Below are 27,079 nucleotides of genomic sequence, written 5' to 3'. Positions count from 1 at the left end.
TAGAAAACTGGAAGAAGCAAGACGAGTGGTCGCGGAAATGTGGTTCCGGATAAGAATGGCCATAACAAGCTGGAGGGACAGGATGTCAAATGATCTTGCTTTAAAAAAATACCAAAGGAAAACGATGTCTACTGAAGCTGATTAAGAAGAGGAATACAGAGGTTTATTGATCACATACTCAGGCTGGAAACTCTTCTCCAGTTAATTTTTGAGGGTAAAGCTTTGGGGAAGGGAACATGAGGATATTTTTCTCAGCGTTGACCGCGGTTGTCCTCCAAAGCCGAGTGATCCATCGTTCAGGGCTCTTTTCTGTCATTTTTCAATCGTTCTCTCAGGAGTTAGCCTTACAATTCTCCTTTTTAAGGAAGATTGAAGAACAAGAAGAGCAAACGATAGGAAGGTCTTGAAATTCACACACACACACACACACACACACACACACACACACACACACACACACACAGACCCCGAGCCATCGAAATTAACCAATCAAGATATAAATCCCTGACCCGGCCGGAAATCGAACCAACGACCTGTTGGACCAAGGCCAGTACGGTAACGATTTATCATTGGAGTTGGACAGCATAGAGATATTAAGCGGCTACAGGTGAGACTAAACATGATACCCTGGAACTTTGAAATTATCTTTTCCAAATATCTTAATGGCTTTTACCGTTTCAGATAATTTGCCTTTTACTTTGCAAATAAATTAATTGCTTGTTAAGATTCTCATCGTTAGGTCTCGATGTTTTTTTTGGGGAAACTAGATCTTTGCATTTACTGAACAGACCCCTTCATTGGCACTTGAAGGAATATCTGTTACTAGTTGTGCTGTTGTAGAAGAGAAAAAAATCTTCATTATCATTTCCCTCGCCCCCCCCCCCACCACATTTCCGGTTCCTTGCGATGTACATCAATTACTAGAATGAAACGGTTACAATTTTATTTGAAGAAGTAAATTAAAAATACATATTCAATTTTGTGAACATTAAAGGTTACAAATCAAATGACTTACAATGTAATCGTTACAAGTAATTAGAGTACTTTTAATCAATTACTTCCCGACTTTGGACATATTCTGCGTCAAAATTCATTATTCAAAGGCCAGTTATGTGGTGTGTTGCATTTTCCCATGTAAAAAACTACCATAAGCTGAAACACATTATAAGTATTTCGAGAAACGATCCACGAGAATTGTTTTGTGTTTCTGTGTGCCCCATGTTTTAAAAAACTCACGCCAGAAAATCTAAAGCATAGCACTAAGTCATAAATACTGTGGAGATTTTCTTGTATTTTACTGTAGAGTAATAGTGTAAGCCACTGGTATCATTACATCACATCAATTTATCTTTATCATAAGGAATTATTCTCATAATGATAAGAGTATTCTTTTGAGGCACAATCGCGGTCTCATGGAATATTCTGGAAGGCTGTACATTCATTGCTCCTTTATTTGAGTTAAAATGCTCTTGATCTGACTGACCTTTCATGGTGTAAACCGCTTTTGGGTTGCGGCAATGTGTTTCGAGGGTGTCTGACGTAGGGAATACAAACACTGTGCATTGGACCTTTATTTTAATATTGTTCGCACCTCTGTGTAATATACACAATTGTATATCTGGACTGAAAATACTAGATTCTGAAAATATCCAGAGAAATCTAAGAATGTTTAAGTTTTCATTTTCGGTGACATTTATAACGTTCTCTTGGCTATCCTAAATCTTAAGAATATACTGCAGCTTACTTCAGATACTGTACATTTATATGAATGGATTTCAAGAAGTCCTCGGTTACTACTCGCATGGAGAAGCTGTACGTAATACTAGGCACCATAAAATACGATATACCATTCTTCAAGCGTTAAGGGGCTTAGACTTTGCAGTCTTCGAGAAGGTTCACGGTCTCTCTGTTACAGGCAGCACCCATCGATTGACATGATAGCCTTCAAAAACCACCGAAAGGGCTTTATAATAGATCCGACGATCAGATTTTAGACATCCGAAACACAACCTAATGAAGTACATGAGTAAAGAAACAACAACATATGAACGAACCATCCCATTCTATCAACAAGAATACCAGCTGGATGATATCGGTCAAAGGATTAATGGTTGGCGCTAGAGGAACCATTCCTCTCATTTTCGCTCAGTTCTGCAAATCATTTAACCTCAATCAGGCATTGAAATTGCAGTGATTGGCTTGAAATATTCCATCCAAATCCTGAAGAATCATATCTCCCAAACTTTTTAATGCAACATTATACAGTGTGTCAAATGTACTAACCGACTCACAGTTACTTTTAGTATTCATCTTGTAATTTTGTATACTTTGTCCTCAAGGGCAATATCAAATTTTTGGGAAAGTTGAAATAAATAAAAGATATTGGGTAACCAAGGAACAACTGAATGTTGAGTATCAGACAAAAAGGACCACAGAGTAAAAATATACCAAGAATTGCGTCATCACGTTCCGGCTGAATTAGGATGTGATTAATAATTGAGTCGTATTTTTTTGTAACCTTTGACGGAAAATAAAGTATTGCAAAAAGTACCTTCTTCCTTATATCTCTCAGACTTTGTAGTCTACTCTTCACTCTGTAAGATAATAAGCAAAATAAGTTGTGGAACATTTTTCTCTGCTGTGCAATGTTTTGTTCTTCAGTCAAATTCTATATAATTTATATCTCATTGCCACTAGATACCAACAATGCATAAGGTAAAGTTTACTTTCTACTTTCATCAATAATGAGGGATGTGCAGGTTTGACTCCCAGTGTATGAGATAAAGATGGTGACGATAATGTACTTCAGTGAATATTCAGCTCCACTGGGTGAACTTGTTTTAAAGTAATACCACAATATTAAAATAAGTTAACTCATGATATAATTCCTAAGTTTAACATACATTTCTATTGCAAACGACTATTTTTCATTAACATTTCAATATATTCCATTTATAAAGTTATTTCATATAATCAACTGATACATCATGTGCAGATCAACACAACAAAAATATGTGGGAATATAAACTGAAAGTAATGAATATTTACACATATAACACACATATAACAAAGTTTAAGATACTCTTCAGTTTCAAGTACTTTCATTAGTTAAATGTTCATTACTTATTGAAGAGTTCTGAAACTCCACACTCACAAACACACGCACTCACACAAAATGTAAACAACACATCCCGCAAACACATATTGCGTCTCTATGCATCTTACAATTACAGTAAGAATTTGTAACTCTTACTATTTACACAAATATAAATGTATTTAAAGATTAAAATAAGTTTCATATAAGTAATTTTTGAAGTTTCTTTCGTCAGAATACGTCTATTGATGCGCTTCCAGCATTGTCTGTTAATTTTATCACTTACATTTGTTACATTCTGTTTTTATTATCTTCGTTTCTGAAATAGATATTTGTCAATATCCATCAAAACTATGAGTTCACAAATAGACACTCTGAAAACTAAACCACATTATTATGAATAATTTAAAAATATTTATGGAAATGTATATACTGATTACAAGTTACTGTACTTCAAAATAATGATTCACATATTTCACAAAATAGCATTTTTTAAGAAGGTAGTTTCAAAATGATTTATTGAAATTTCCTTAATGTTGTTTCTCAAATGGAGTATTTCATTTTATTCTTAAAAATAACTCTCAGCAAGTTCGATTGCTTGTTTGAGCGTAACTCTAAGTTTCAGTTGCCTTTATTATAATCACAACTGTGTAATTTGAAAGATAATTCGTTCTAATTTCAGTGTCAACTCTTGAACACATAACAGCACTGCCTGTAGGACTCCCCGGGTATGATCACTAATAAATCCTAGTATAATTTATCCTGATTCAAAAATGGTGGTCATTGTTGGCGATGCTAGTGTCTTAAACTGTCAGATAACATTCATGCACGCGTAGAGAATAGCTTATAAGTGCCCAATTTTACAACGTGAAGACAACAATGGATTACGAACAAGTAACCGGAATTTTCGTCGATGCTATTATTTGAAGATTTTTCCTCCTTGCCATTTTACCTAAGTTTTGGTTTGGGAATGGGCATCATTAAAATGTTCTATACGAAATTTAGCAATCGATGTTCACACTCAGACCGTATCCATACATTACAGATCCTACAATTTGTACTAATACTCGTAACTTCACTTTTGTTTCTGTCCTTATTTGTTATCAGAACTGAAACGTATATTTGATTTAAAACAAACGATCAACTCACGTAGGCAGTTTGGATAGTCACTATATCCGAAGACTCAGAAAGGAGTACCTTACTTGATTTAAATTTTAATCTGCTTCTACTCAAATTATTTTATTTTAGTTACCTTCTTCATGTGACTTACATAATTATGTAAGAAATTTCGGAATGTTTTTCATAGTCATTACTACATTTTTAAATACAATTTGTCACATACTCAAAATATTTTCAGATACACTGATGGAATGGAATGGCGTATGGCTTTTAGTGCCGGGAGTGTCCGAGGACATGTTCGGCTCGCCAGGTGCAGGTCTTTCGATTTGACACCCGTAGGTGACCTGCGCGTCGTGATGAGGATGAAATGATGATGACGACGACACATACACCCAGCCCCAGTGCCAGTGAAATTAACCAATGATGGTTAAAATTCCCGACCCTGCGGGGAATCGAACCCGAGACCCCTGTGACCAAAGGCCAGCACGCTAACCATTTAGCTATGGAGCCGGGCAGATACACTGATAAGATACGGTTAAATATTTTCAGACATTTCCGTCATTTACTACCAATTTCAAGTTTGTCGGGAATTCGGAATAATGATTTTCGTGAAGATATTTCCGTCTGACAAAGAAATGAAACGATGCAGTGAACTTGAACACAATTTTTTAAGGATATTATATGTTGAAAGTAGGAGCACGCTGGAATATGCAGATTATTTGGTAGGAAGTTAAAAATGAGCAGATTTGAATGTTGTTGTATTTCTTCTAGGCGTACTTTATTTTCAACTACCCTCTTAAAATTTTTCGTTTTATGGATGCGTTAAAAATGATAAGGAATACTTTCAGGTATTGCCTTCATATTGCGTCTTAAGACGATTAATGGAATGTAATACTTACTCTAAATCAACATTTTAAACGTGAGAACAATACACATGAGTGTTTACTAATAGCTTTACTACTTGTAATCAATTAAGTAAAGGTTTAGTTAACGGTGGGCTAATTTGTGATAACATAGGATAGCGGTTAGATTTCTGCTCTCTCCATGCTGTTTGGTTGGAAACTTGTTGTTGTGTAAACATATTCGGCATTTCTCATAGGAGACTGGTAATAGGTGTCTGGCTGACGTTCGTTTGTTCGAGAACGGCTTGATCTATTTCCCACTGTCATCAGTGTTGATCCATGGTTGCTTATTGTGGGCACTTGAAGGTCAGCGTATAGATTGTCTTTAGTTTCTCGATCCTTTTTATATGATCCTTTGCTGAAGTTCCCACTGAATCGACGCTGGAAGGCGGGAAAACATTAACCCTATTACAATGGTATATTTTCATTTATACTTGCTGTATTCAGTTTTAGTGGAGAAGTGGTGCACAAGCACAATCACGCTGTAGTATTCAAGTGAGAATGAAGATTCTGCCAAGAGAAGAAAGGAAAAATACAAGTCCCATTAGAAACCCGAGAGGTGCAATAATGAGAATATACACTGTGCAACCGAGACCATTTACCAACCCAAGGCATGCTTCTACGGTTAGAGACACATCTAAAAAAAAAAGACTCATTTAGTCATGTGTGAAAATGATTAACATGCAAAGTGCAGTTAGTCCTTAAGTGAGTTAATTTCTAATTACGAGCACCTTTATCCAACGAGGAGATTGAAAGCATTGAAAAATTACATCGATTTGTAAGATTGTAGTGTGTGAACGGAACTGTAATATACGTTGTAAATGTAGTTCCTTGTTATTTTCCCCGAAGAAGAAAGTGCAGTTTTCTATTTCAGACAAATTTTTGAATAATATTACCATTCTCTGAGATAAAGCGTAGGAAATGTAAAGAATAGTGAATTAGGCCGTTAAGTGGTAGGACAATGCGATGATGATGTGTTTAATAATCAAGATTAAATATGATGATAACCGGAGGCATAATCAAGTGGAGGGAAGAAAGGAGGTAGGGGTGTTGAAGTCTTTGCAGATATATCTGACTCTAACAAGTGGATTTATAACAAATCTGGATTATCCACATCTGAATGGATCACCTGCCTTAAAATGAATGCAAACGTGGCGGCTGACCGGGCCATTCCAGGCAGATCTTTAGACAGTACCCGATGCAGACACTGCACCGAGAACGAATCACTTGGATATGTCTTAGGATTCTGTCATATATGAACATTACTACGCAATTCACGCAATCACACAGTGAGGTCTAAGATCGCTAATGCTTTGCGACAGAAAGGGTGGCAAGTGAACCGAAGAAATCCCATGCGTCTCCTCAGATGGATCTACTAGAAGAGTTGATATTATTGCATATTCTAACACCCACAGGCATGGCATAATAATTGATCCCTCTGTCCGATTCGAGGTTGCTCTTCAATAAGCTGAGGAGGTGGATAAAGAAAAGAAAGCTGTGTATGAACCTACCCCAAAGACAGGTATGAGCTCAAATGCCTTGATGTAATAGGTCTACTGATAGGAGCACGAGATACTATATCTCGTTTCTTGAGAAATTTCGAAAAAGTATCACATTTAAACTTCCGAAAAAGGTGAGATAATCACCATAGTACTAAAGAAAAGTTGCAAAATTCTGAATCAACATCTTAATCCACACCTCTAGGTGTTGTTTGAAATTCTACATCATATTATATTGCAATGTTGCAATTATAATTGTAATTCTAATTAATGTTGACATGTGGGTATACTGAGTCCTTTGGGGCTACCTCCATTGGGAGGCAATTTTGTAAATAAATATATTGGTATTAAACAAAATTATTTTACTACGTAACGTCATGAAAAATCTGGAAAATCTTAGGAAAAAGCCCTTTGCTACTGAAGATTTTATTACGGATCGTGTACGAGAAGATGCGCGGGATCCTCCCTTTCCTACCTCTTCTGCCTCACTTGTCTCAGTTGACTTATTTTGGACTCTCAAGTACACATGGAATCTCATGAAGAGGCTGTGTATTCATCACCCTACGTTAGAAAACATCATAGTAAATACGAGTGTCATAAACGACTAACTCAGCATCCTAAATCATCATATCTATCACGTATAGATCACAGAATTTTGCAGATTCTGATTGTGCTGTTCACAATAGAGCAGTAGGTAACTTTCTAATCATTTGGCTTCCGCTTATAATGTCAGGATTGCTGTGGACACTCACAATCTGTGAAATGATGCTATTTTTAATCTAGGAAGGTGCATGCAATGAAATAATCTAAGCATAGGTGATACTTTATAACTGCTTTTATTCAATTTCCTGAAGAAAATGATTAAAATTGTTTAAAAATCTTCCACGCTCTAAAAATGTATTCTTTTCAAAATAGTTATTACATTATATAGGGCATTACAATTGACTTAATTGTCATATTTGTACTTATACTAGTATTATGAATTACTCTTCATGACAGATAACCAGAATGTATAGAGTGCAGCGAAAACTGAGAATTCATCATTAATCGTCATTGAGGAAAACAATGGCAAACTACCTCACTCATCATTCCTCGTGCGCCTCATCATGGCGCCGCCTTCGGTACCCCTAAAACCGTGTAACCTTTGGTGGTGTTATTTGAGGATCCAAACAGATTCCGATCTGATGACATAACAGGCAGATATTCATCTTCAACTGAAGAGATTTTTCTTTCATTTCAGAATGAAATAATGTAAATAAAGCTATTTCAATACTACGAAAGTAATTAGAGTCGAATGATGAGTCCATCCGTTGCCTACGAGATATACAAGGCCGGGAAGTTTGCGCTAGTTCTGAGCATAAAAACCGTCCCCAACCAGGTTCGCAGTACGCCGCCAGACGTCTCAACATCGTGCTATAGTTTGCATGTGCTGAAAGTGTATTAACATATGGAGAAAAGTGTTTTTAATACGTTTACTTATAGATTTGACTTACTGTTAGTGTTCAAATGAACTCCAAGTGAATTTCATATACACTATAAAGTATGGTATATCCATTCGTCAAAAAAAGAAAAGAAAAAGAGAACAATTGGAGTTTTCAATAATTTCCAGCCGATCCAATTTTAAAGGAGAAGTGGATAATTGCTACATCCGGACAGAGTTGGGGGGAGGGCGGAGGGGGTTAGGTTCGCTTTGGTCGCCTGGGACGTCATCGAGAGTCTGTAATTTACATTCTAAATATTGATAATTCAGTTTATGGGTTACAGATTCATTAGATCAACTCACTGCCTCCGGTTACCGCATCAAAAGACACTTAAGAATTAGGTCTATATTGGCTTTTCGAATCGAAAAACTAGAATGACATCCCTGATTTAAAGATCCCCTGTGGGTGGGGGCGGTAGAATAACACCCACGGTATCCCAATCCTGTCGTAAGAGGCGACTGAAAGGAGCCTCAGGAGCTCTGAACTTTGGAGCGTAGATTAGCGACCATGGGGCCCTTAGCTGAGTTCTTGCATTGCTTCCACTTACTTGTGCTAGGCTCCTCACTTTCATCTATCCTATCCGACTTCTCTTGGTCAACTCTTGTTTTTTCCGACCCCGACGGTATTAGGTTCCCCAGGCCTAGGGAGTCTTTCATTTTCACGAGGCCCTTGTCTTCCTTTGGCCGATATCTTCATTTTTTGAATTATCGGATCTGTTCATTTTCCCCTCTCAGATTAGAGTTATATAGGGGACAGTTGCCTAGTTGTACTTCCTCTTAAAACAATAATCACTACCACTCATTAAAGAAAACCTCCATTACGAAACCATGAATATTACGTACGTGGAGGAAACGTTAGGAAACCTTATCAGAGATGAAATGGCTATTAAGTCCTGAGTACACTATAATCGTAATTCTGATCAGCAACAGTTCTGGAAATAGGCCTACTTGACGAAAGGCTCGAAGGTAAGCTAACTAATCAATTCTGGCGATTATTGTATTTTCTTTCAGATGTACTATTTTAATATGCATAAACTATCTGAAAGTTTTTCTTTTGCTATTGGTTTTACATCGCTGAACGACTGACATTCGAACTCACTATCTACAGGATGCAAGCTCACAGCTGCGCGCTCCTAACCGCACGGCCAACTCGCCCGCCAGTTTTATATTATCTTAGATACTATTGATATTAAGAATGACACCATACCTTTTTAGAAAAACTTGTCACTCTGGAGTTGTCTTCCTTGGCCATGATATGTGGTTATCTTGCCGGAGTCGCGGAAGAAAAATTCCATGTGTGAATCATGCTTGGGACAGATATCCTCGGCCACTACTGACAGTCCATTAATGTGCCTCATTAGGATGAAAGATCGTGGAGCTTTACGCTACCCCTCAAAAAAAAAAAAAAATTACTCCCTGCAAAATATGTTGAATTTTACGCGTTACTCATTACGTTATCTGGGAAATGTGAATTTAATTTTAAAACCTTAACGTTTTTGTTGTTCCAAAGTTCACTGAGGCATCCAAATGTGACTGCAACTCTCATTACAGAACTTTGAAACCAATACTCGACAATGAAGCTCATACAATTACAGATGCTCATGACTTGAAAAAGAACTTCAGGACAAAGCCTTTAGGTTGGAAGATCTTAAAAATGTGAGTGATACGAGCAGTGATCATGGTAAGTCATTTTTAATGTATTATTTTATTATTTATTGCAATTGACTTCACCTAAAATAATTCCAAATACCACTTAAATGTGCTTTACTTTATATCCAATCACTCGAAATCACATTTAGGTGGTCTTAACTTCATTATTTGTAGATTTTTACGTCTTTAAAAACCAACAGGTACTATTAGTTGAATGTATTTCGCGCGAGCAGCATAGCACGATGTCGAGACCTCTAGCGGACGTTCGTAAAACTACTTGCGACCAGCATTTCTATCGGTCTACTTCCCGGCCTTGTATATCTCGTAGGCAACGGTCCATCTCAAGAAGGTCTGAGAGTTAACGGTTAACGATATCGAGAAAGTTTCATCATCAAATGTAAGAGATACTTGCAGATTATCTTCCACTGTATCACTTTCAATTCATACATTACTTTTAAAACCTTGAGTTATAACAATAAAATATTGTTTTTAATTGATGAACTTGCACTGCCGGAAAAACAAAAAAATAGCACACCTGGAAAGACGACATCGATTTTGATCTGATGATAGCAGGTGCCACCTGGGGGGTAGTAGATGTACTGATAATGGTTTTAACGTCGTCCGTCAACAGATAGCGTAGTGGCATAATTGCCAGGGCGCCATCTGCGTGTACCCTTTAATAGGGAATGTTTACAGCCATAAGGCTCAGTGTGAAGTAAACAGCGCCATGCCACGGAGATGCACTCGTGCTTCCTACAGCCAACGGAGCGAGTTTGACAGGGGTCTAATTGTGGCCTTCCGAGTGGTGGGATGATCCTTACGGAGAATTGCCACACAAGTTGGACGTGCTGCTTCAGTTGTGCAACGATGCTGGTCGCACTGATCACGTGAATATTCTCACACCCGTAGACAAGGTTCTGGACGTCCAGTAGCAGATCGTACAGCTACCACAGCACAAATAAGAGAGTTTGTGAGCCCAGAAGTATCAACACGAACTGTTGCCAACCGGTTGCTAGCAGTGGGACAACGGGCACGCACACCTCTAGCCCATCTTCCACTCACGCCACAGCATCGACGTGCACTGCTCGACTGGTGCCATCAGAGCATCACTTGGAAGATGGAATGGCGGGCTTTGGTCTTCGGCGTTGAAAGCAGATTCTGTTTGCACGCAAGTGATGGTCGTTTGCGCGTACGATGTAGACCTGGCGTGCGCTGCCTCATAGAGTGCATTTGTCCGAGACACACTGCCCCACCTCAGGCCTTATGGTCTGGGGTGCGATAAACTACAAGTCTCGTTCACCTTTGGTGTTTGTGGAAGAAACGCTGACCAGCGCTCGGTACATGAAAAATGTTGTAAGGCCCGTTCTTTTGCCATTATTGCAGCAGGAAGGTGATGGGTTGTTCCAACAGGATAATGCTCGCCGACACACTGCGCGTGAAACTCAAAGTGTTCTGAAAGACGTGCAACAACTTCTCTGGCCAGCACGACCTTCCCATCGAGCACGTGTGGGATATGACCGGGCGACAACTCACACGTGCGACTCGTCAACCCACAACTCTTGAAAAACTACGTGAACAGGTCGAACATGCGTGGAATTATGTATCCCAAGACAGTATTCTCCATCTGTAGGATCGAATGGATGCCAGAATCAGCGCCTGCATTGCCGCCCGTGGACTGTACTAATATGGGTGTTTCAGCATGAATCGACGCTTGGTACCTCAGTACCGCATGGGCTATTGATCAGTAAATTTAATGATTTCATGCACTCCATATGCACTGTTTCAACAATAAATCTTGAGTGAACTGGAAAACTCTAAGAGGGTGTACTAATATTTTTCGGCAGTGTATCTGTACTCTTACATATGCAATTGGTTCAAGTAATGTATAGCATGAAATAAACCCCAAAATCATTTTCCTATCTCCTGAAAAAATACTGATTTCATGGTTGCATCCTTATTCTTGCGAGGTCTTCAATTAAGTACTACGAATACTGTAAACGCTTTGTTACTGTATATGGATTCTTCATGCTGTGGAAGGAAACAATATATATATATATATATATATATATATATATATATATATATATATATATATATATATATAATGACGTACTATAATTTGAACCTGACTTAATGAAGGACGCTACTGAGATAGGTTGGTATTAAGAGAAGAGAAAACTGCAATTTCTTCGAATGGACCTAATAGTGATGGGAATGAGTTAAAATCATGTCATCCAGTGAATACCTGTTGTGTAAAGTGACGGAGGTTAGCAGAGAGAAATTAATGGATATACCTTTTAAAGGGAAATTTAGCAATGCATGTTGTTAAAACAGTATTTTCCTTTCTTTTTACCATGAATACACAAATAATTTACATGATTTCATAGGAGTACACACGTATACAACGAAGAATAAATTAATTTAGGCTATGCTCAGTTGGAAGAAGTCGTGATTGCATGGTTATCTCTCAGTAATGTACGGTGCAAGTGATCTTTAAACAATGTGCTGGCTTCGTGCTTAGTGCATATTACAAGCTGCATGTGCAATGAAGAAGTGATGGTACAGAAAGATGCATTTCAGCTCGATGCAACAGCGTAAGAGAAGCAATCCTCAAGGGTGAGTCCTTGTAACAGTTACAGGCAGAGCAGCATAGCAGCAGCATTTCTTTCAGTTTTAAACACCGTTCAATTGCGAAATTAATCTTCTGTTTTAATACTGATCGCAACTAGCGATACTCATCCGTGGAAAAACAATGCTTAACAGGATCGAACACTCTACGTTCACACAAGATTTTGATTTGCTTTCAACGCTGATTAGAATTCTACAATGAATTTATTATTTGAAATGAAAGTAATATAAAACTGTGCTGTTTGTACTCAAGAATGAAAACATTACATGCATTTTTCTCTTTTTAATCAGTTTTATATGTTTCATGCTTAAAATATTGACAAACTTTCGTTACGTGCAGATGATTTAAAATTTGAATCACTTATTCTAAGAAAGGTTTCAAAACATATTTATGTTACCCAAATATAAATCAAGCAAAAATTTAGGTTGTACAATATGCTCTCTGCGAAAGTACACTCAACCGAGCAAAAAATTGGCCAACAAAGACATATTTAATTTAATATATTCTGAAAACGTGAGGATATTCGTTAACTGTGGACAGTTGATGACTAAGGAAATGATACTTGTAACCATGCACAAAATGTTCGTCCTATTTCAAATAAGTATTTTCAAAGAAACTAATCTTCTGTGGCGGCCAATTTTTTGTGAGGTTGAGTGTACAAATGTAAGTTCTGTTAGTTACCTACATCATATAATAACCTGTTAGGCAATTGTTTGTCCACATACGCATCTCTAGTTTTTTCCGGGCAAACATATTCCATTTTCCGTGACAGGATTTTCTCAGGTGGTTTCAAGTCCATAAAATCTTTCATTAATGAAAACACGACTCTGTTCATTACGGCAATATTAACAAAGATGGTTATTCCTGCTCAGTGACTGCATTTGGGTGCACAGACGCTAAACTGCAAAAGGATACCGAACTTAATTAAACGTACCCGACTATTAACATCTCATATTTAGTAATTTCAGTTTTAGAATGTAGTCATATGCAAATCTTCTTTAAGTTTGAGGATGTGCAACCTTCAGACATGCATGTGAACATAATTTTTTAAAACTTTTTTATAAAGGAAAAGATTTTTACTTTATTCTGTTTATTTCTGAGGCCGCTGGAGACAACCAAGATAATTTTGGGTTTTAGCTGGATGTCTTACCTGATGCCACTCGATTTTTGAGGCGAAAGCTATTCTCCGCAATTGCTGGTCGTTAGAGATGAAAGACCAGCAGCGAAGCCACGGAGGTAATCACATCCTCCAATGGGTTACTAAATTAGAAGAGTCATGTATTAAAGATTTTCATTCAATATGATAATTCGATTAACTTACCCTCGTATGTTAAAAAAGCAATATCACTTCTGCACTGAACATAATTGAACTCTTACTCAGAGGTAGTCATCAAATTGATGAGAAGTGTGGCATAATTGCTCGGGGACACATGGTCGCACGTCTTTCCCAGTTAAATAAGGCATCAAACGAAGTAAACAATGATTTCAAACTTTCTGAGAGTGGGCGGAAAGGACGAACTCCACCTACCCGTTCCCTACTCTCCATACCTCTTTGTCAGTTTTGTTGAGACCAAGTGAGTTGCCCGTAGGGTTACCATTACGTAGCTGTGAGCTTGCATTCGGAAGATGGCGCGTTAGAATCCCACCAAAATGGTTTTCTGTGGTTTCCTATTTTCTAGGCAAATGCTGGGATAAGGCGACACTCCGGAGATAAAATCGATATTTTGGTAATTTTGGTGATTTTTTCAAGGACTGAAATTGAAAGGATTGAGTTTCTTTTTTCTTGTCATAAAGTTTTTCCGCTGAATTAAAACAATTTATCACTGTAATAATGTTTTGTTTGCCAATTGTAATTTTACATTTAAATCCTATTTTTCTCCCATAATATTCTGCCAAATGTAACAAAATTTGTATGGTATTTGTATCACAGCTATATTAAGAAACCTGCGTATTGAATTTTTTATTGCAGAATTTTTTCAGGTAGCAGGGATTTTTAAGTCCAAAATTTTAGAACGTAAAATTTACACAAAGTTTAGTACGATATATCGCCTTTTATAAATTATCTACTGGAAAATCGATACGTAATGCTTTTAAAAGAAGTGTTATCTACCTAATTACGAATTTACATTAAAAAGTTAATTAAATTTATTGAAAACATGGAATTAAACATTTCAAAAACAAAAAAAAATGTATATGAAAGAAATGTTCGTGATATCTTTACTTTTATGTAGATGACATTCCCACAAAATTTCGTGTAAATCCAAGCATTAGGAAAAAATATATTTTTATCTCCGTAGTGTCCCCTTAAGACCACGACCGACACTTTCCCAGTCCTTGTCCTTTCCATTCCACCCTTTGACGTGTTAATACGACCTTACACCACTAGCAAACAGGAGGTTGAGATATTTAAATTGCACAAATCCAGTTTAATATTTGTATTGTTCTGCTGGTTGTGCCTGATATTACTTTTTAATCTATTTGTACCCAATGGACGGCTGCCTGGCCGAAGTGATGTAGGCGTTTTCGGTTCATCCGGAAATTCCCCTCCAGGAAATCGAAACATTTATGAAACGAGATTTCCATTTTCGGAGCTGCACATGGCCTTGGATACACTCAGTCTACACAAAAAATGAGTAGGCCTACCAGAATAATTCCTGGCGGCGAAGGCTAACCACTCTACCCAATCAAGTGGTGAGGTTACGGATAGTGGAAGCCTTTACCTTCCACCCCTCCAAGGGCCTTCATGGACGGTGGTAGGCGACATGCTTTAAACAAAATCTCACAGACCACCTGTTGCTATTACTTGATCTTTCTGGTAGTTTGCATCTGTCTCTTGAAACAGGCCTCCTTCTGGCGGGTAGGGGCGGCACATTATCACCTAGGCGACTAGATGCAATTTCTGAATATCAGTCTTGATAAATAAAAGAATATATTATGTGATGTTTCTTGATGAATAACAAAAGCATGAAAGAAGAGTATATTTTATCTTCGGTTATTGTAAGATATACTCGAAATGTCTCAACAAATGAGACAGTGGACCACACAAAATAATGCCGTAGGCTCGAAAAAGCCCCCAGGCCGTCGGTTGCACACCCCTAATCAAGAATATCTCTCGATTGCGCTCTGTTTTTGTACTTTGGAGGATTACTGTCTCCGGGATTGGTCCTTCCATTTCACAACTTGCAGTATAGGAGATGAGTCGCAGTTGCAGTTGAGCAGGTATAGCGTTCCATAAATGCGTCACGGAAAATTATGTTTCGCCGGTGTATAAGCCATTCTTTAGTCATAAACGATTGCTTTTTTATGTCACGCACAATCATAACTTAATTCACAAGTTAGTTGCATTAAAAGTAGCAAATCTTATAATTTGCTGGTATTTCATTAATTTCTTTGGCCTTAAAATGTGAAAGCATTCATGCTAATAATCTGTGGCAGTACTCTGGTTTTTAAAAGTCACACATTAGTCACACAAATGCACTGGTGTGAAGGGTGCAGGCTGTGACGAGAAGGCACGCGTGCTTGTGGGGGCGATCGTGTTACACCCTGGTGGGAGGTTGCAGAACCATGGCGGCCAGTCTCACCTTCATGGCATCAGGTGACCCTGTGATGGTGTGGAGCGGTCGGCGCGTGGGGGACATGCTGTATATGGTGTCGTTAGGAATGTTATTGCTCCCTAGTGCAGGCGTCTTCCGCCCCGCGGCGCTGTCCACATCACTTTTCTCGCTGCAACAAATGAAACAAATGCATTTTAATGTCAGAGAAAATGCGCCTAGGAATCTATCTCAATATGTGATAACTTATCATTGATTTTACACAGATCTGTTCTTGTGATAATGAGGTGCTCATAATTTATTTTTTGAACATTACTTTAAATTTGATTATGGTAAAATAAGAAAACGGATGACGTGAAAAATTAACGCGTAACTACAGTAGTATTAGTAGACAAGCAACCAAAATATAGGCACATTGCTGTAAGGATTGATTAATTGGAACATAGACTGGTGTGTAGGAACTTGGAAATCATACACTATACAAAAACGACAGCATTCTGGTAAAACTTTGAGAGAATACATATGATGATGTTTGTTATTTAAAGGGGCCTAACATCTAGATCATCGGCCCCAATGAAATGTATTGATTAAAAATGTACTTAATTACCCACACAAAATTAAAAGATGATGTATCACGGAAACAACCGGAAATAATAATTTAGTCTAATTGCTGCCATTGGTGGTAAACCCTTCTACACTGTTCGCCCTTGGAGGTCTGTACTGTTCGTATCAAGTAGAACCTCAGTTATTTCATTCCAGGCTGTATGAGTCCTGCGCAGCAGATACCACCTTAGCTAAAAGGCTCGTAATTGAAAAAACACACACTCTCTCTCACTCACTCACTCACTCACTCACTCTTAGCCCAATTCTTATCTTCTGAAGACCGGGCGAGTTGGCTGTGCGCGTAGAGGCGCGCGGCTGTGAGCTTGCATCCGGGAGATAGTAGGTTCGAATCCCACTATCGGCAGCCCTGAAGATGGTTTTCCGTGGTTTCCCATTTTCACACCAGGCAAATGCTGGGGCTGTACCTTAATTAAAGCCACGGCCGCTTCCCTCCAACTCCTAGGCCTTTCCTATCCCATTGTCGCCATAAGACCTATCTGTGTCGGTGCGACGTAAAGCCCCTAGCAAAAAAAAAAAAAAAAAAAAATCTTCTGCAGATAGGCTGGCGACTTCAAAATATTTTGATGATCAGCTGGTGACTCCAAAATCTTCTGACGATCAGGTGGTGTCTCCAAATTTTCTGATTATCAACTCAAAAACTAAGGTTACAAAACCTGCAGTGAAACTTCCACATTTTATTTTACATAACCAATACAGCCAACTGATAGTACATGCATTAGGTTTAGGTACTTGTCCCTTCGTGGGATGAGTTTGAATATTCCCTGCTCGCTCCTGGTAAAAATCCTGTCCTTGCGTGTTTAGCCACGTTGTCGTGAAGTGTTTCACCTCCTCGCCATATGCCGTAACGTAATCCTCCTCTGGTTCTGAATCAGCTCCTCCTCGCGAGCTGTGTTTAAATCTGTTGACGTCGTGCTGGGACGGCTACTGCGATCCTCGTCGGTGACCTTTCCTCTAGCGGCCGTGAACTCTCGACACCATTCTGCGACATACTGACGAGTCATTGCAGTCTCTCCGTAAACCTCTCCCAGGCGCTGTTGAATTTCAGCCGCGGTTACATGTTTCGCTCACAGAAATCGAATAACTGAGCTGATTTTTTCGTGAGATCAGTTTTCCAAACGATTCACCATTTGGGTTTACTTACAACTAGCGCTGTAGATGTCGGGTAACTGAAATTCCGCACATTTGCCAACCGCATGTATTAGAATTATAGCTCACTACTATTCATTTCTCTATAACAGACGAAACTCCAAGAATACCGGCCTTATAACCTTAGTTTTTGATCACGCCTCGTACCTCATCCAGAATTGGTGGGGCGATTGGTTCTCCTGTAGTAGAAGTGAAGACTTATCTTCATAATCAATTATTGTTTCACACTTCTGCTTCCATGCGATGTATATCAGTTATTAGAATGTAACGATTACAATTTAATTTCAAGACGAAAATTACAAATAAAATTCCATTGTGTAAAAAGTAACGATTACAAGTAAAATTACATTTTGTAAAAGTAACGATTACAAGTAAAAATAAATTGTGTAGAAAGTAACGATTACAAGTAAAAATTACATTTTGTAAAAAGTAACGATTACAAGTAAAATACTTTTTGTAAAATGTAACGATAACAACTAAAAATTATATTTTGTAAAACGTAACGATTACAAGTAAAAATTACATTGTGTAAAAAGTAACGATTACAAGTAAAATTACATTTTGTAAAAGTAACGATTACAAGTAAAATTACATTTTGTAAAAGTAACGATTACAAGTAAAAATTACATTAGGTAAAACGTAACGATTACTAGTAAAAATTACATTTTGTAAAAAGTAACGACTACAAGTAAAAAAATACTTTTTCGTAAAAGGTAACGATTACAAGTAAAATTAAATTTTGTAATAGTAAAATACATTACAAGTAAAATACATTTGGCAGATGGTAACAGTTAAAAGTAAAAATTACTTTTTGTAAAACATAACTATTACAAGTAAAAATTACATTTTGTAAAAAGTAACGATTACAAGTAAAAGCTACTTTGTCGTAAAAGGTAACGATTACAAGTAAAAATTAAATTTTGTAATAGTAAAATACATTACAAGTAAAATACATTTGGCAGATGGTAACAGTTAGAAGTAAAAATTACTTTTTGTAAAACATAACAATTACAAGTAAAAATTACATTTTGTAAAACATAACAATTACAAGTTAAAATTACTTTTTGTAAAACATAACAATTACAAGTAAAAATTACATTTTGTAAAAAGTAACGATTACAAGTAAAAATGACTTTGTAGAATGTTACAAGTAAAAATTATAATTTTGTAAATAGTAACGATTACAAGTAGAAATTATGTTTGTAAAAAGTAACGATTGCAAGTAAAAATTACGTTTTGAAAAAGTAACGATTATCAGTGAAAATTACATTTTGTAAAAAGTAACGACTACAAGTAAAAAATTACTTTTTCGTAAAAGGTAACGATTACAAGTAAAAATTACATTTTGTAATAGTAAAATACATTACAAGTAAAATACATTTGGCAGATGGTAACAGTTAGAAGTAAAGATTACTTTTTGTAAAGCATAACAATTACAAGTAAAAATTACATTTTGTAAAAAGTAACGATTACAAGTAAAAGTGACTTTTTGTAGAATGTTACAAGTAAAAATTATAATTTTGTAAATAGTAACGATTACAAGTAGAAATTATGTTTGTAAAAAGTAATGATTAATAGTAAGAATTACATTTTGTAAAAAGTTACGATTACAAGTAAAAGCTACTTTTTGTAAAAAGTAATGATTAGCAGTAATAAAATACATTTTGGACAAAGTATCGATTACAAGTAAAAATTACATTTTGTAAATAGTACCGATTACAAGTAAAAATTACAGTTTGTAAAAAGTAATGATTAATAGTAAGAATTACATTTTGTAAAAAGTTACGATTACAAGTAAAAGCTACTTTTTCGTAAAAGGTAACGATTACAAGTAAAAATTACATTTTGTGAAAAGTTACGATTTCAGTTAAAATACATTTTGCAAAATGTAACAGTTACAAGTAATAATTACTTTTTGTAAATAGTAACGATTTCAGGTAAAAATTACCTTTGTAAATAGTAACGATTAAAAGTAAAAATTACCTTTTGTATAAAGTAACGATTGCACGTAAAAACTACATTGTGTAAAAAGTAACGATTACAAGTAAAAATTACATTTTGTAAAAAGTAACGATTACAAATAAAAATAAATTGTGTAGAAAGTAACGATTACAAGTAAAAATTATATTTTGTAAAAAGTAACGATTAAAAGTAAAATACCTTTTGTAGAATGTAACGATAACAACTAAAAATTATATTTTGTAAAACGTAACGATTACAAGTAAAAATTACATTGTGTAAAAAGTAGCGATTACAAGTAAAAATTACGTTTTGTAAAAAGTAACGTCCGCCTCTGTGGTGTAGTGGTTAGCGTGATTAGCTGCCACCCCCGGAGGCCCGGGTTCGATTCCCGGCTCTGCCACGAAATTTGAAAAGTGGTACGAGGGCTGGAACGGGGTCCACTCAGCCTCGGGAGGTCAACTGAGTAGAGGTGGGTTCGATTCCCACCTCAGCCATCCTGGAAGTGGTTTTCCGTGGTTTCCCACTTCTCCTCCAGGCGAATGCCGGGATGGTACCTAACTTAAGGCCACGGCCGCTTCCTTCCCTCTTCCTTGCCTATCCTTTCCAATCTTCCCATCCCTCCACAAGGCCCCTGTTCAGCATAGCAGGTGAGGCCGCCTGGGCGAGGTACTGGTCATACTCCCCAGTTGTATCCCCCGACCAAGAGTCTGAAGCTCCAGGACACTGCCCTTGAGGCGGTAGAGGTGGGATCCCTCGCTAAGTCCGAGGGAAAAACCGAACCTGGAGGGTAAACAGATGATGATGATGATGATGAAAAAGTAACGATTACAAATAAAAATTGTATTGTGTAAAGAGTAACTATTTCAAATAGAAATTACATTTTGTAGAAAGTAACGATTACAAGTAAATGTTTTGTAAAAAGTAATGATTACAAGTAAAAATTACATTTTGTAAAAAAGTAACGATTACAAGTAAAAATTACATTTTGTAAAAAGTAACAATTACAAGTAAAAATTACATTGTGTAAAATGTAACGATTACAAGTAAAAATAAATTGTGTAGAAAGTAACGATTACAAGTAAAAATTAATCGTTACAAGCAATTTGATTACTTTTACTCAATTAATTCCCAACTCTGATGCAGAGTGAATCTAAGTGCCATGTGCTGCTTCAGAAGAGGAAATCTCGTTTCTAAATGTTTCCTTTCCTTACGGGGAATTGAACCGATATCCTTCCGGTTGAGCCAAACACGGCTTTATCATCTCGGCATCAAAAATGCAAATTATATTCAGAAATATAGTCACCAAAATTCGGCCTAAAACATTTAATATTCATATTAATATCTCAACACACAATAAAACAGCACAGACCAATGTCACTTCTTAGCACCCTGGACTATGTACATTTCCAAACATTCGTGTCACTTGCAATCACCTATTGTGTTCGCAAAAGATTTGTCTCACAGCATTGGTGAACTGTGCAGTCCTAGCAGATCTCGGATGAACCGACTGACGGCGGTCACACATACTTTTGGTCTCATCGATGCGTTCAATAGACGGACATTCTGGTGATGCCAAGCTTCTTTAATGAGACCAAAGATGTCTGAAGGTTGTCTTCTTCCGTTGTGCAGCGCTATTACCGAGACACAGCCACCTCCGTAGTGGAACGGTTAGCACTATTAGATACTGTCATCGGCGTCCCGGGTTCAATTCCTCGTACTGCCAGAACTTTAAGATTGGCAAGAGGGCTGAGAAATGAAAATCCACAGCCTGTTTCCAGTCATTCGAGTGGGTGAGGAATGGAATGAATTAAGCCCCCATCTAGCGGCGATGATAGGAAATTGTGCCGGCTGCCGAAGCCTGTCGTACTCCTCTGGGGCAACGATTAATGACTGACAGATGGAATGAAAGATGACAGAGAAAACTGGAGTACCCGGAGAAATCCTGTTCCGCCTCCGATTTGGCCAGCACAAGTCTCACATCGAGTGACCGGGATTTGAACCACGGAACCAAGCGGTGAGAGGCCGGCGCGCGTCCGCCTGAGCCACGGAGGTTAAAAAGATACATACACTGACTTAGCAAATGTCATGGGATAGTCACCTAATAGTGTGCAGGGCCTCCTCTGGCCCTGCGAACTGCAGTGAGACGCCGTAGAAGTGACAAGTCCCTGGTAGTCCTCTGGACGCAGCTGACACCAAATCATTTGCAGAGCGGCCGCCAATGCTGGTCTGTTCGTGGGTGCAGGATCCATGGCACGGACCCTGCGTTCCAGGACATCCCATATAAGCTCGATAGGGTTCATATCGGGCTCCTAGGTGGCCACGGCAGTCGTTGGACCTCCGCTGCATGTTTCTGGAACCACTCCCGGGCGACGTGGGAGCGATGTGGCGGCGTGTTATCATCTTGAAACACCGCAGAACTGTCTGGGCGCTGGAAGGCCAAAAATGGGTGGAGATGGTTTCCGAGCAGCTCAACATACCGCGTACCATTCAAAGTCTCTTCCAGAACAACTAGGGGGCCCATTCCATACCAGGAAAATGCACCCCAGACCATAACAGAGACACCAGCGCCCTGGACCACACCTTCGAGGGCGGCGGGATCCATCGCTTCATGTGGTCTGCGCCATACACGGTGCTTCCCATCGGCATGGTGCATTTCAAATAGTGATTCGTCCGACCATATCACGTTACGCCATTGTTCCAGTGTCCATCCCTGGTGGCTGGCGACAAATGCGCGTCGTTGTGCCCGATGACGTTGGGTTAACAGTGGCACCCGTGTGCGGCGCCGGCTCCCATAACCCATAGAACCCATGTTCCCACGGATTGTCCACTGGGAGATGTGTCTAACACGGCCTGTGTTGAAATGAGCCGTAATTTGTTGCACAGTTGCCCGTCTGTCACTATTGACAATCCGTCTCAGATGTCGCCGGTCACGGTCATCGAGGGTGGCTGGGCGGGCGGTCGTTCGTCTGTTGTGGACGGTGACACCCGCATTCAACCACACACCCTGGACACGGTTGATCGTGTGAAGCCGAATTCCCGCACCACTTCCGAAATCGCACTTCCCATCCTTCGGGCACCGACCACCATACCCCGTTCGAACGGTGTCAACTCACGACGACGTTCCATGTTACACCTGTCACATGCACAGCCACTGCTCACAAGGTCTCCTATACAACTGCCAGTGGCACAGGGGGCGTGTGGTGCGCAGACAACACACCTGCGCATCAGTGCTCCGCTATCCCATGACATTTGCTCAGTCAATGTAGAACTCATCTACATTGGGGGTGTGCCTGAAAAGAGTTGCTCCACCTGGCGCATGAATTTAGATTATCGAGACACAATTTTTCGTAATCGTCCCATCCTATGATTACGACACACAGCATGAATCCGAATCTCTTTCTAAAAGAGGTTTACCGGGCGAGCTGGCCGTGCGGTTAGAGGCGCGCGGCTGTGAGCTTACATCCGGGAGATACACTAGTGGGTTCGAATCCCACTGTCGGCAGCCCTGACAATGATTTTCCGTGGTTTCCCCACTTCCACACCAGGCAAATGCTGGGACTGTACCTTAATTAAGGCCACGGTCGCTTCCTTCCAACTCATAGGCCTTCCTATCCCATCGTGGCCATAAGACCTATCTGTGTCGGTGAGACGTAAAGCCACTAATAAAAAAGAAAAAATGTTGTCTTACCATTTTTAAAAATTCACTTTAAGTCCTACCGACACGGATAGGTCTTATGGCGACGATGGGATAGGAAAGGGTTAGGAGTGGGAAGGAAGTGGCCGCGGCCTTAATTAAGATACAGCTCCAGCATTTGCCTTGTGTGAAAATGCGAAACCATGCAAAACCATCTTCAGGGTGCGACAGTGGGGTTCGAACCCACTATCTCACGAATGCAAGCTCGAACTCACCGCCACTTGCTCGTTTCTTACATGTCACTAGATGGTATCGCCGAAAGTTTTTAAAATCAGTATTCATGGACAGACTATGTAAACTCATGTTCATAAAAACCGGAACACCTTGACAGACTAGAGATAGGAGGTTCATATTCGCATCCATGTGTATTAGTATATTCTGAAGAAATGATCAGCATTTGAACCATGTCGACCCTCGGGTTCAAGGCCCACATCGATATCTCGGCGCACCACTACCGACTGATAAAATGTGCCTGCGATTCTCGTTGTCGTTATAAACCGAAGATAATGGGTCAGTGTGACTTGAGCAGACGTGCAGGATGCCTCGCAGACATATGCGAGAACCACACCGTCAAATGAATGAGTTTCAAAGAGGGTGCATTATTGGCATGAAATGACGTGATGCATCCATCCGTGTGGGACGAAGTGTGTCGGCAGTGTAACGGGTGTGTACAGAATGGTTCACTGAAGGCCGCAGAACACGACGAGTTGGATCTGGTCGCACCACCCAGACTACCCCCCGAGAAGATCGATACCTTAACCGAATGGCATTGCAGGACAGATCTGCGTCCTCCTCGGCTCTGGCGCAACAGCGGAACAGTGTAACACATCGTACACTATCAGGAGTGACAGTCCGTTGCCGTTTTTTTTACGGTCTGGGTTACCGGCGCGTCGTCCACTTCTTCGCCTTCCATTGACACCGACCCTCCACAGCAGAATCAACAACAGCAGCTCCAACATCCCTCTCCATGGAGACAACTACGACCCAGGGAGATCACGGCAGGCTGGCTGAACCCCGACGCTACCAAGGTTCTGCAACTTGCTCGACATCTAGAGCAACAACTCCTTCTGCTCCCGTCAGGCAGAGACAAGCACGACATCGAGTCAGTCCTTTGGGGACTGTCGGCTTGGGACGTCCTCGACGGCCCACAACGCACCTACTTCGCTACCAGAGCTGGTTTGAAACCTTTAAAAGGACAGCGCGCCCGAGGAGGAGCGTCAGTTGAGTTTGAAGCGGAGGCACCGACAGTCACAACGAGACCGTCATGGACAACACTCGTGAGACAGGACATCACCGACGCCCATCCTTGGTTTTTAGTGGCAAAACCTAATGGTGCAGCAAGAATTATCCAAGACCTCAGTACATGGACTCCTTACTACATCACACCCAAGTTCTCCCTAGCTAATCCGGCGCAGGCATTACAGAAGATACCACAAGGAGCTTCAATGATTAAAATTGATCTCCGATCTGGGTTTTATCATCTACCCATTCGGACATCTCACCGCAGATTTTATGGACTGTACTATCGTGGGAAGACTTATGCCTTCACACGTCTACCTATGGGACATCCACTTGCCCCATCCGTGATGCAGCGATGGGCTGTGGCAGTAACCAATGTTCTTTCTGACCAGTTCCACGTCACCTGTATATGCTACTTGGACGATTGGCTGATATATCACCCTCGTCAAGTACCAGTACAGGACATCCTACTTTACCTGGACTTAGTCATCGGAGCGACAGTGAATCGGGAGAAGTCAGTGCTTCAGCCAACTACTGATTTAACCTACCTAGGGGTGGAAATTGATACTATCTCTCAAACCCTAGCTTTGTCGCCCGGAGTGATTAAACGCGTGACATGACAACCTACCTTCAAGTGATTCCACGAGTGGTTAATGATGATTTAGCGCGAGTAGCCGGATATGTAGCCTGGATATTATATGTGATGCGATGGCCTATGTTTATTGTGAGACACATATTGAGTCGTGAAGCCTATTGGCCAAGACAAATACTAAATCCTACCACCCTGCGATCAGTGCGACAAGTTCGTCAGGACTCAGTGACAGTGAGAGTGTATACCGATGCCACCCCTCGTAGTCTGTTTGGACATGCCAGCTGAGGCGTCAGAGTAGAACCGGTTGGTCTACAATGGGATCAGTCGATACGTAGTTGTTGTTGCCCTTTCCCTCCTTGGCTGCAGACTGTCCCGGAGCTCGGCCTCCACTCGCCTTTTATAGCCAATCTTGGCTGGCGTGTAGTGGAGGAAAAGCACCGGGCGCAGCCCGCGAGCCAAAGAGGGAGAAAAGGCGGCGGAGTCGAACATATATCTGACTCCGTCAGTGCTTTATTAAAAGAAATTTTACAAAGTATGAACATAAGACATTTGATACAAACACATGTGGTATATATAACTATTTAGATTATGTACGTGGCTTAAACACGTACAACAAGAATACAAAAGAAATAACAACAGAAAAGGTAAAGAATATCAGAAAACAGGCTAAATTTAAATATGAAACCTGGTTTGTAGCTGCTCGTTCAAAGTATTGAGAAGATGATAGTCCACACGTGTTCCTGCAGTTCGGGTGTCCTCTAGGGCAGGGAGGCCCGTTAGAGAACGTATCAGGGTGGCCGCCGGTGACGGGGACGGGTTCCGTTGTGGACGGCAGCGCTTCCCTCCTCGAACTGAAGGGTTCATGTTGGTGCTGTTGACTTGGTCCCCCGAGTGCCGCGGCCCCGTCCTCTTCCTCGACCGCGAGAGACCGGGGTCGACCGAGTCACTGGTTGGAAGGAAAACCCTTCCGGCATCCACGCCAGGGTTTCGGAGGTAGCTTGATCCAGTTGTATGGCTTGAGACCATCCTCGACTGGTTGCTACATATAGCAAGTTTGCTCTGGTAGCGAAGTAGGTGCGTTGTGGGCCGTCGAGGACGTCCCAAGCCGACAGTCCCCAAAGGACTGACTCGATGTCGTGCTTGTCTCTGCCTGACGGGAGCAGAAGGAGTTGTTGCTCTAGATGTCGAGCAAGTTGCAGAACCTTGGTAGCGTCGGGGTTCAGCCAGCCTGCCGTGATCTCCCTGGGTCGTAGTTGTCTCCATGGAGAGGGATGTTGGAGCTGCTGTTGTTGATTCTGCTGTGGAGAGTCGGTGTTGTCCATGACGATCTCGTTGTGATCCTGTTGAGATGTTTCGTCGTATGACTCGAGCTGGTCCAGGCGCTGTTGGAATGTGGTTTGCTGGAGTGATAGATTCTGAACCATGGACCGAATTTCTTGTAAGGCTTGTAGAGTTGTCAAGTCGGTCGTTGCGTTGGCCATGCGGGGTGTGTGGCCTTTGTCCTCTCCGTTGCGGTCGGCCGAGGTGCCTCTGCTCCGTGAGCGTGTCTTTGGTGCTGGTGTCCGTGGTTTCTGTTCTGGAAACATGCTAGAGTGCAATGGTGTATGGAACGACGCCACTGGGGATGGGAATGGCAGCAGATAGTGTTTTCGGACTAAACCATATTCTGTTTGTTTGAAAATGATGGCCGCATTTTGGTTCGCCACAGAAAGGGGTAGAGGCATTCCATTGAGTGGATTCGCACAAGACATACAGCACCAACTCAAGGCCTTATTGTGTGGGGTGCTATTTGGATACAACCACAAATCACAGTTGGTGCGTGTCCAGGGCACTATGGCCAGTTTGTCCTGCGTGAACGACATCCTGCGACTCGTAGCCATATCCTTTCTGCATGACAA

The 27,079-nt window shown here is 40.1% G+C and overlaps 1 protein-coding gene across 1 annotated transcript in view; it reads right to left on the bottom strand.

Moving 5' to 3' along the window:
* Positions 1 to 5,238: 5,238 nt before the first annotated feature.
* Positions 5,239 to 27,079, bottom strand: part of LOC136877821 (kin of IRRE-like protein 2) — a 981,929-nt gene continuing 960,088 nt past the window's right edge. Inside the window, exons 12-13 of the mRNA XM_068228754.1 lie at positions 15,955 to 16,096; positions 5,239 to 5,496 (exon numbers count right to left, since the gene is read on the bottom strand). Coding sequence (XP_068084855.1) covers positions 5,239 to 5,496; positions 15,955 to 16,096 — 400 coding nt within the window. The remainder of the gene's footprint in view (positions 5,497 to 15,954; positions 16,097 to 27,079) is intronic.

This window comes from Anabrus simplex, chromosome 7, assembly GCF_040414725.1.
Source record: "Anabrus simplex isolate iqAnaSimp1 chromosome 7, ASM4041472v1, whole genome shotgun sequence".
NCBI classification, from domain to species: domain Eukaryota; kingdom Metazoa; phylum Arthropoda; class Insecta; order Orthoptera; family Tettigoniidae; genus Anabrus; species Anabrus simplex.
This window is presented reverse-complemented; position numbering and strand designations above follow the sequence as displayed.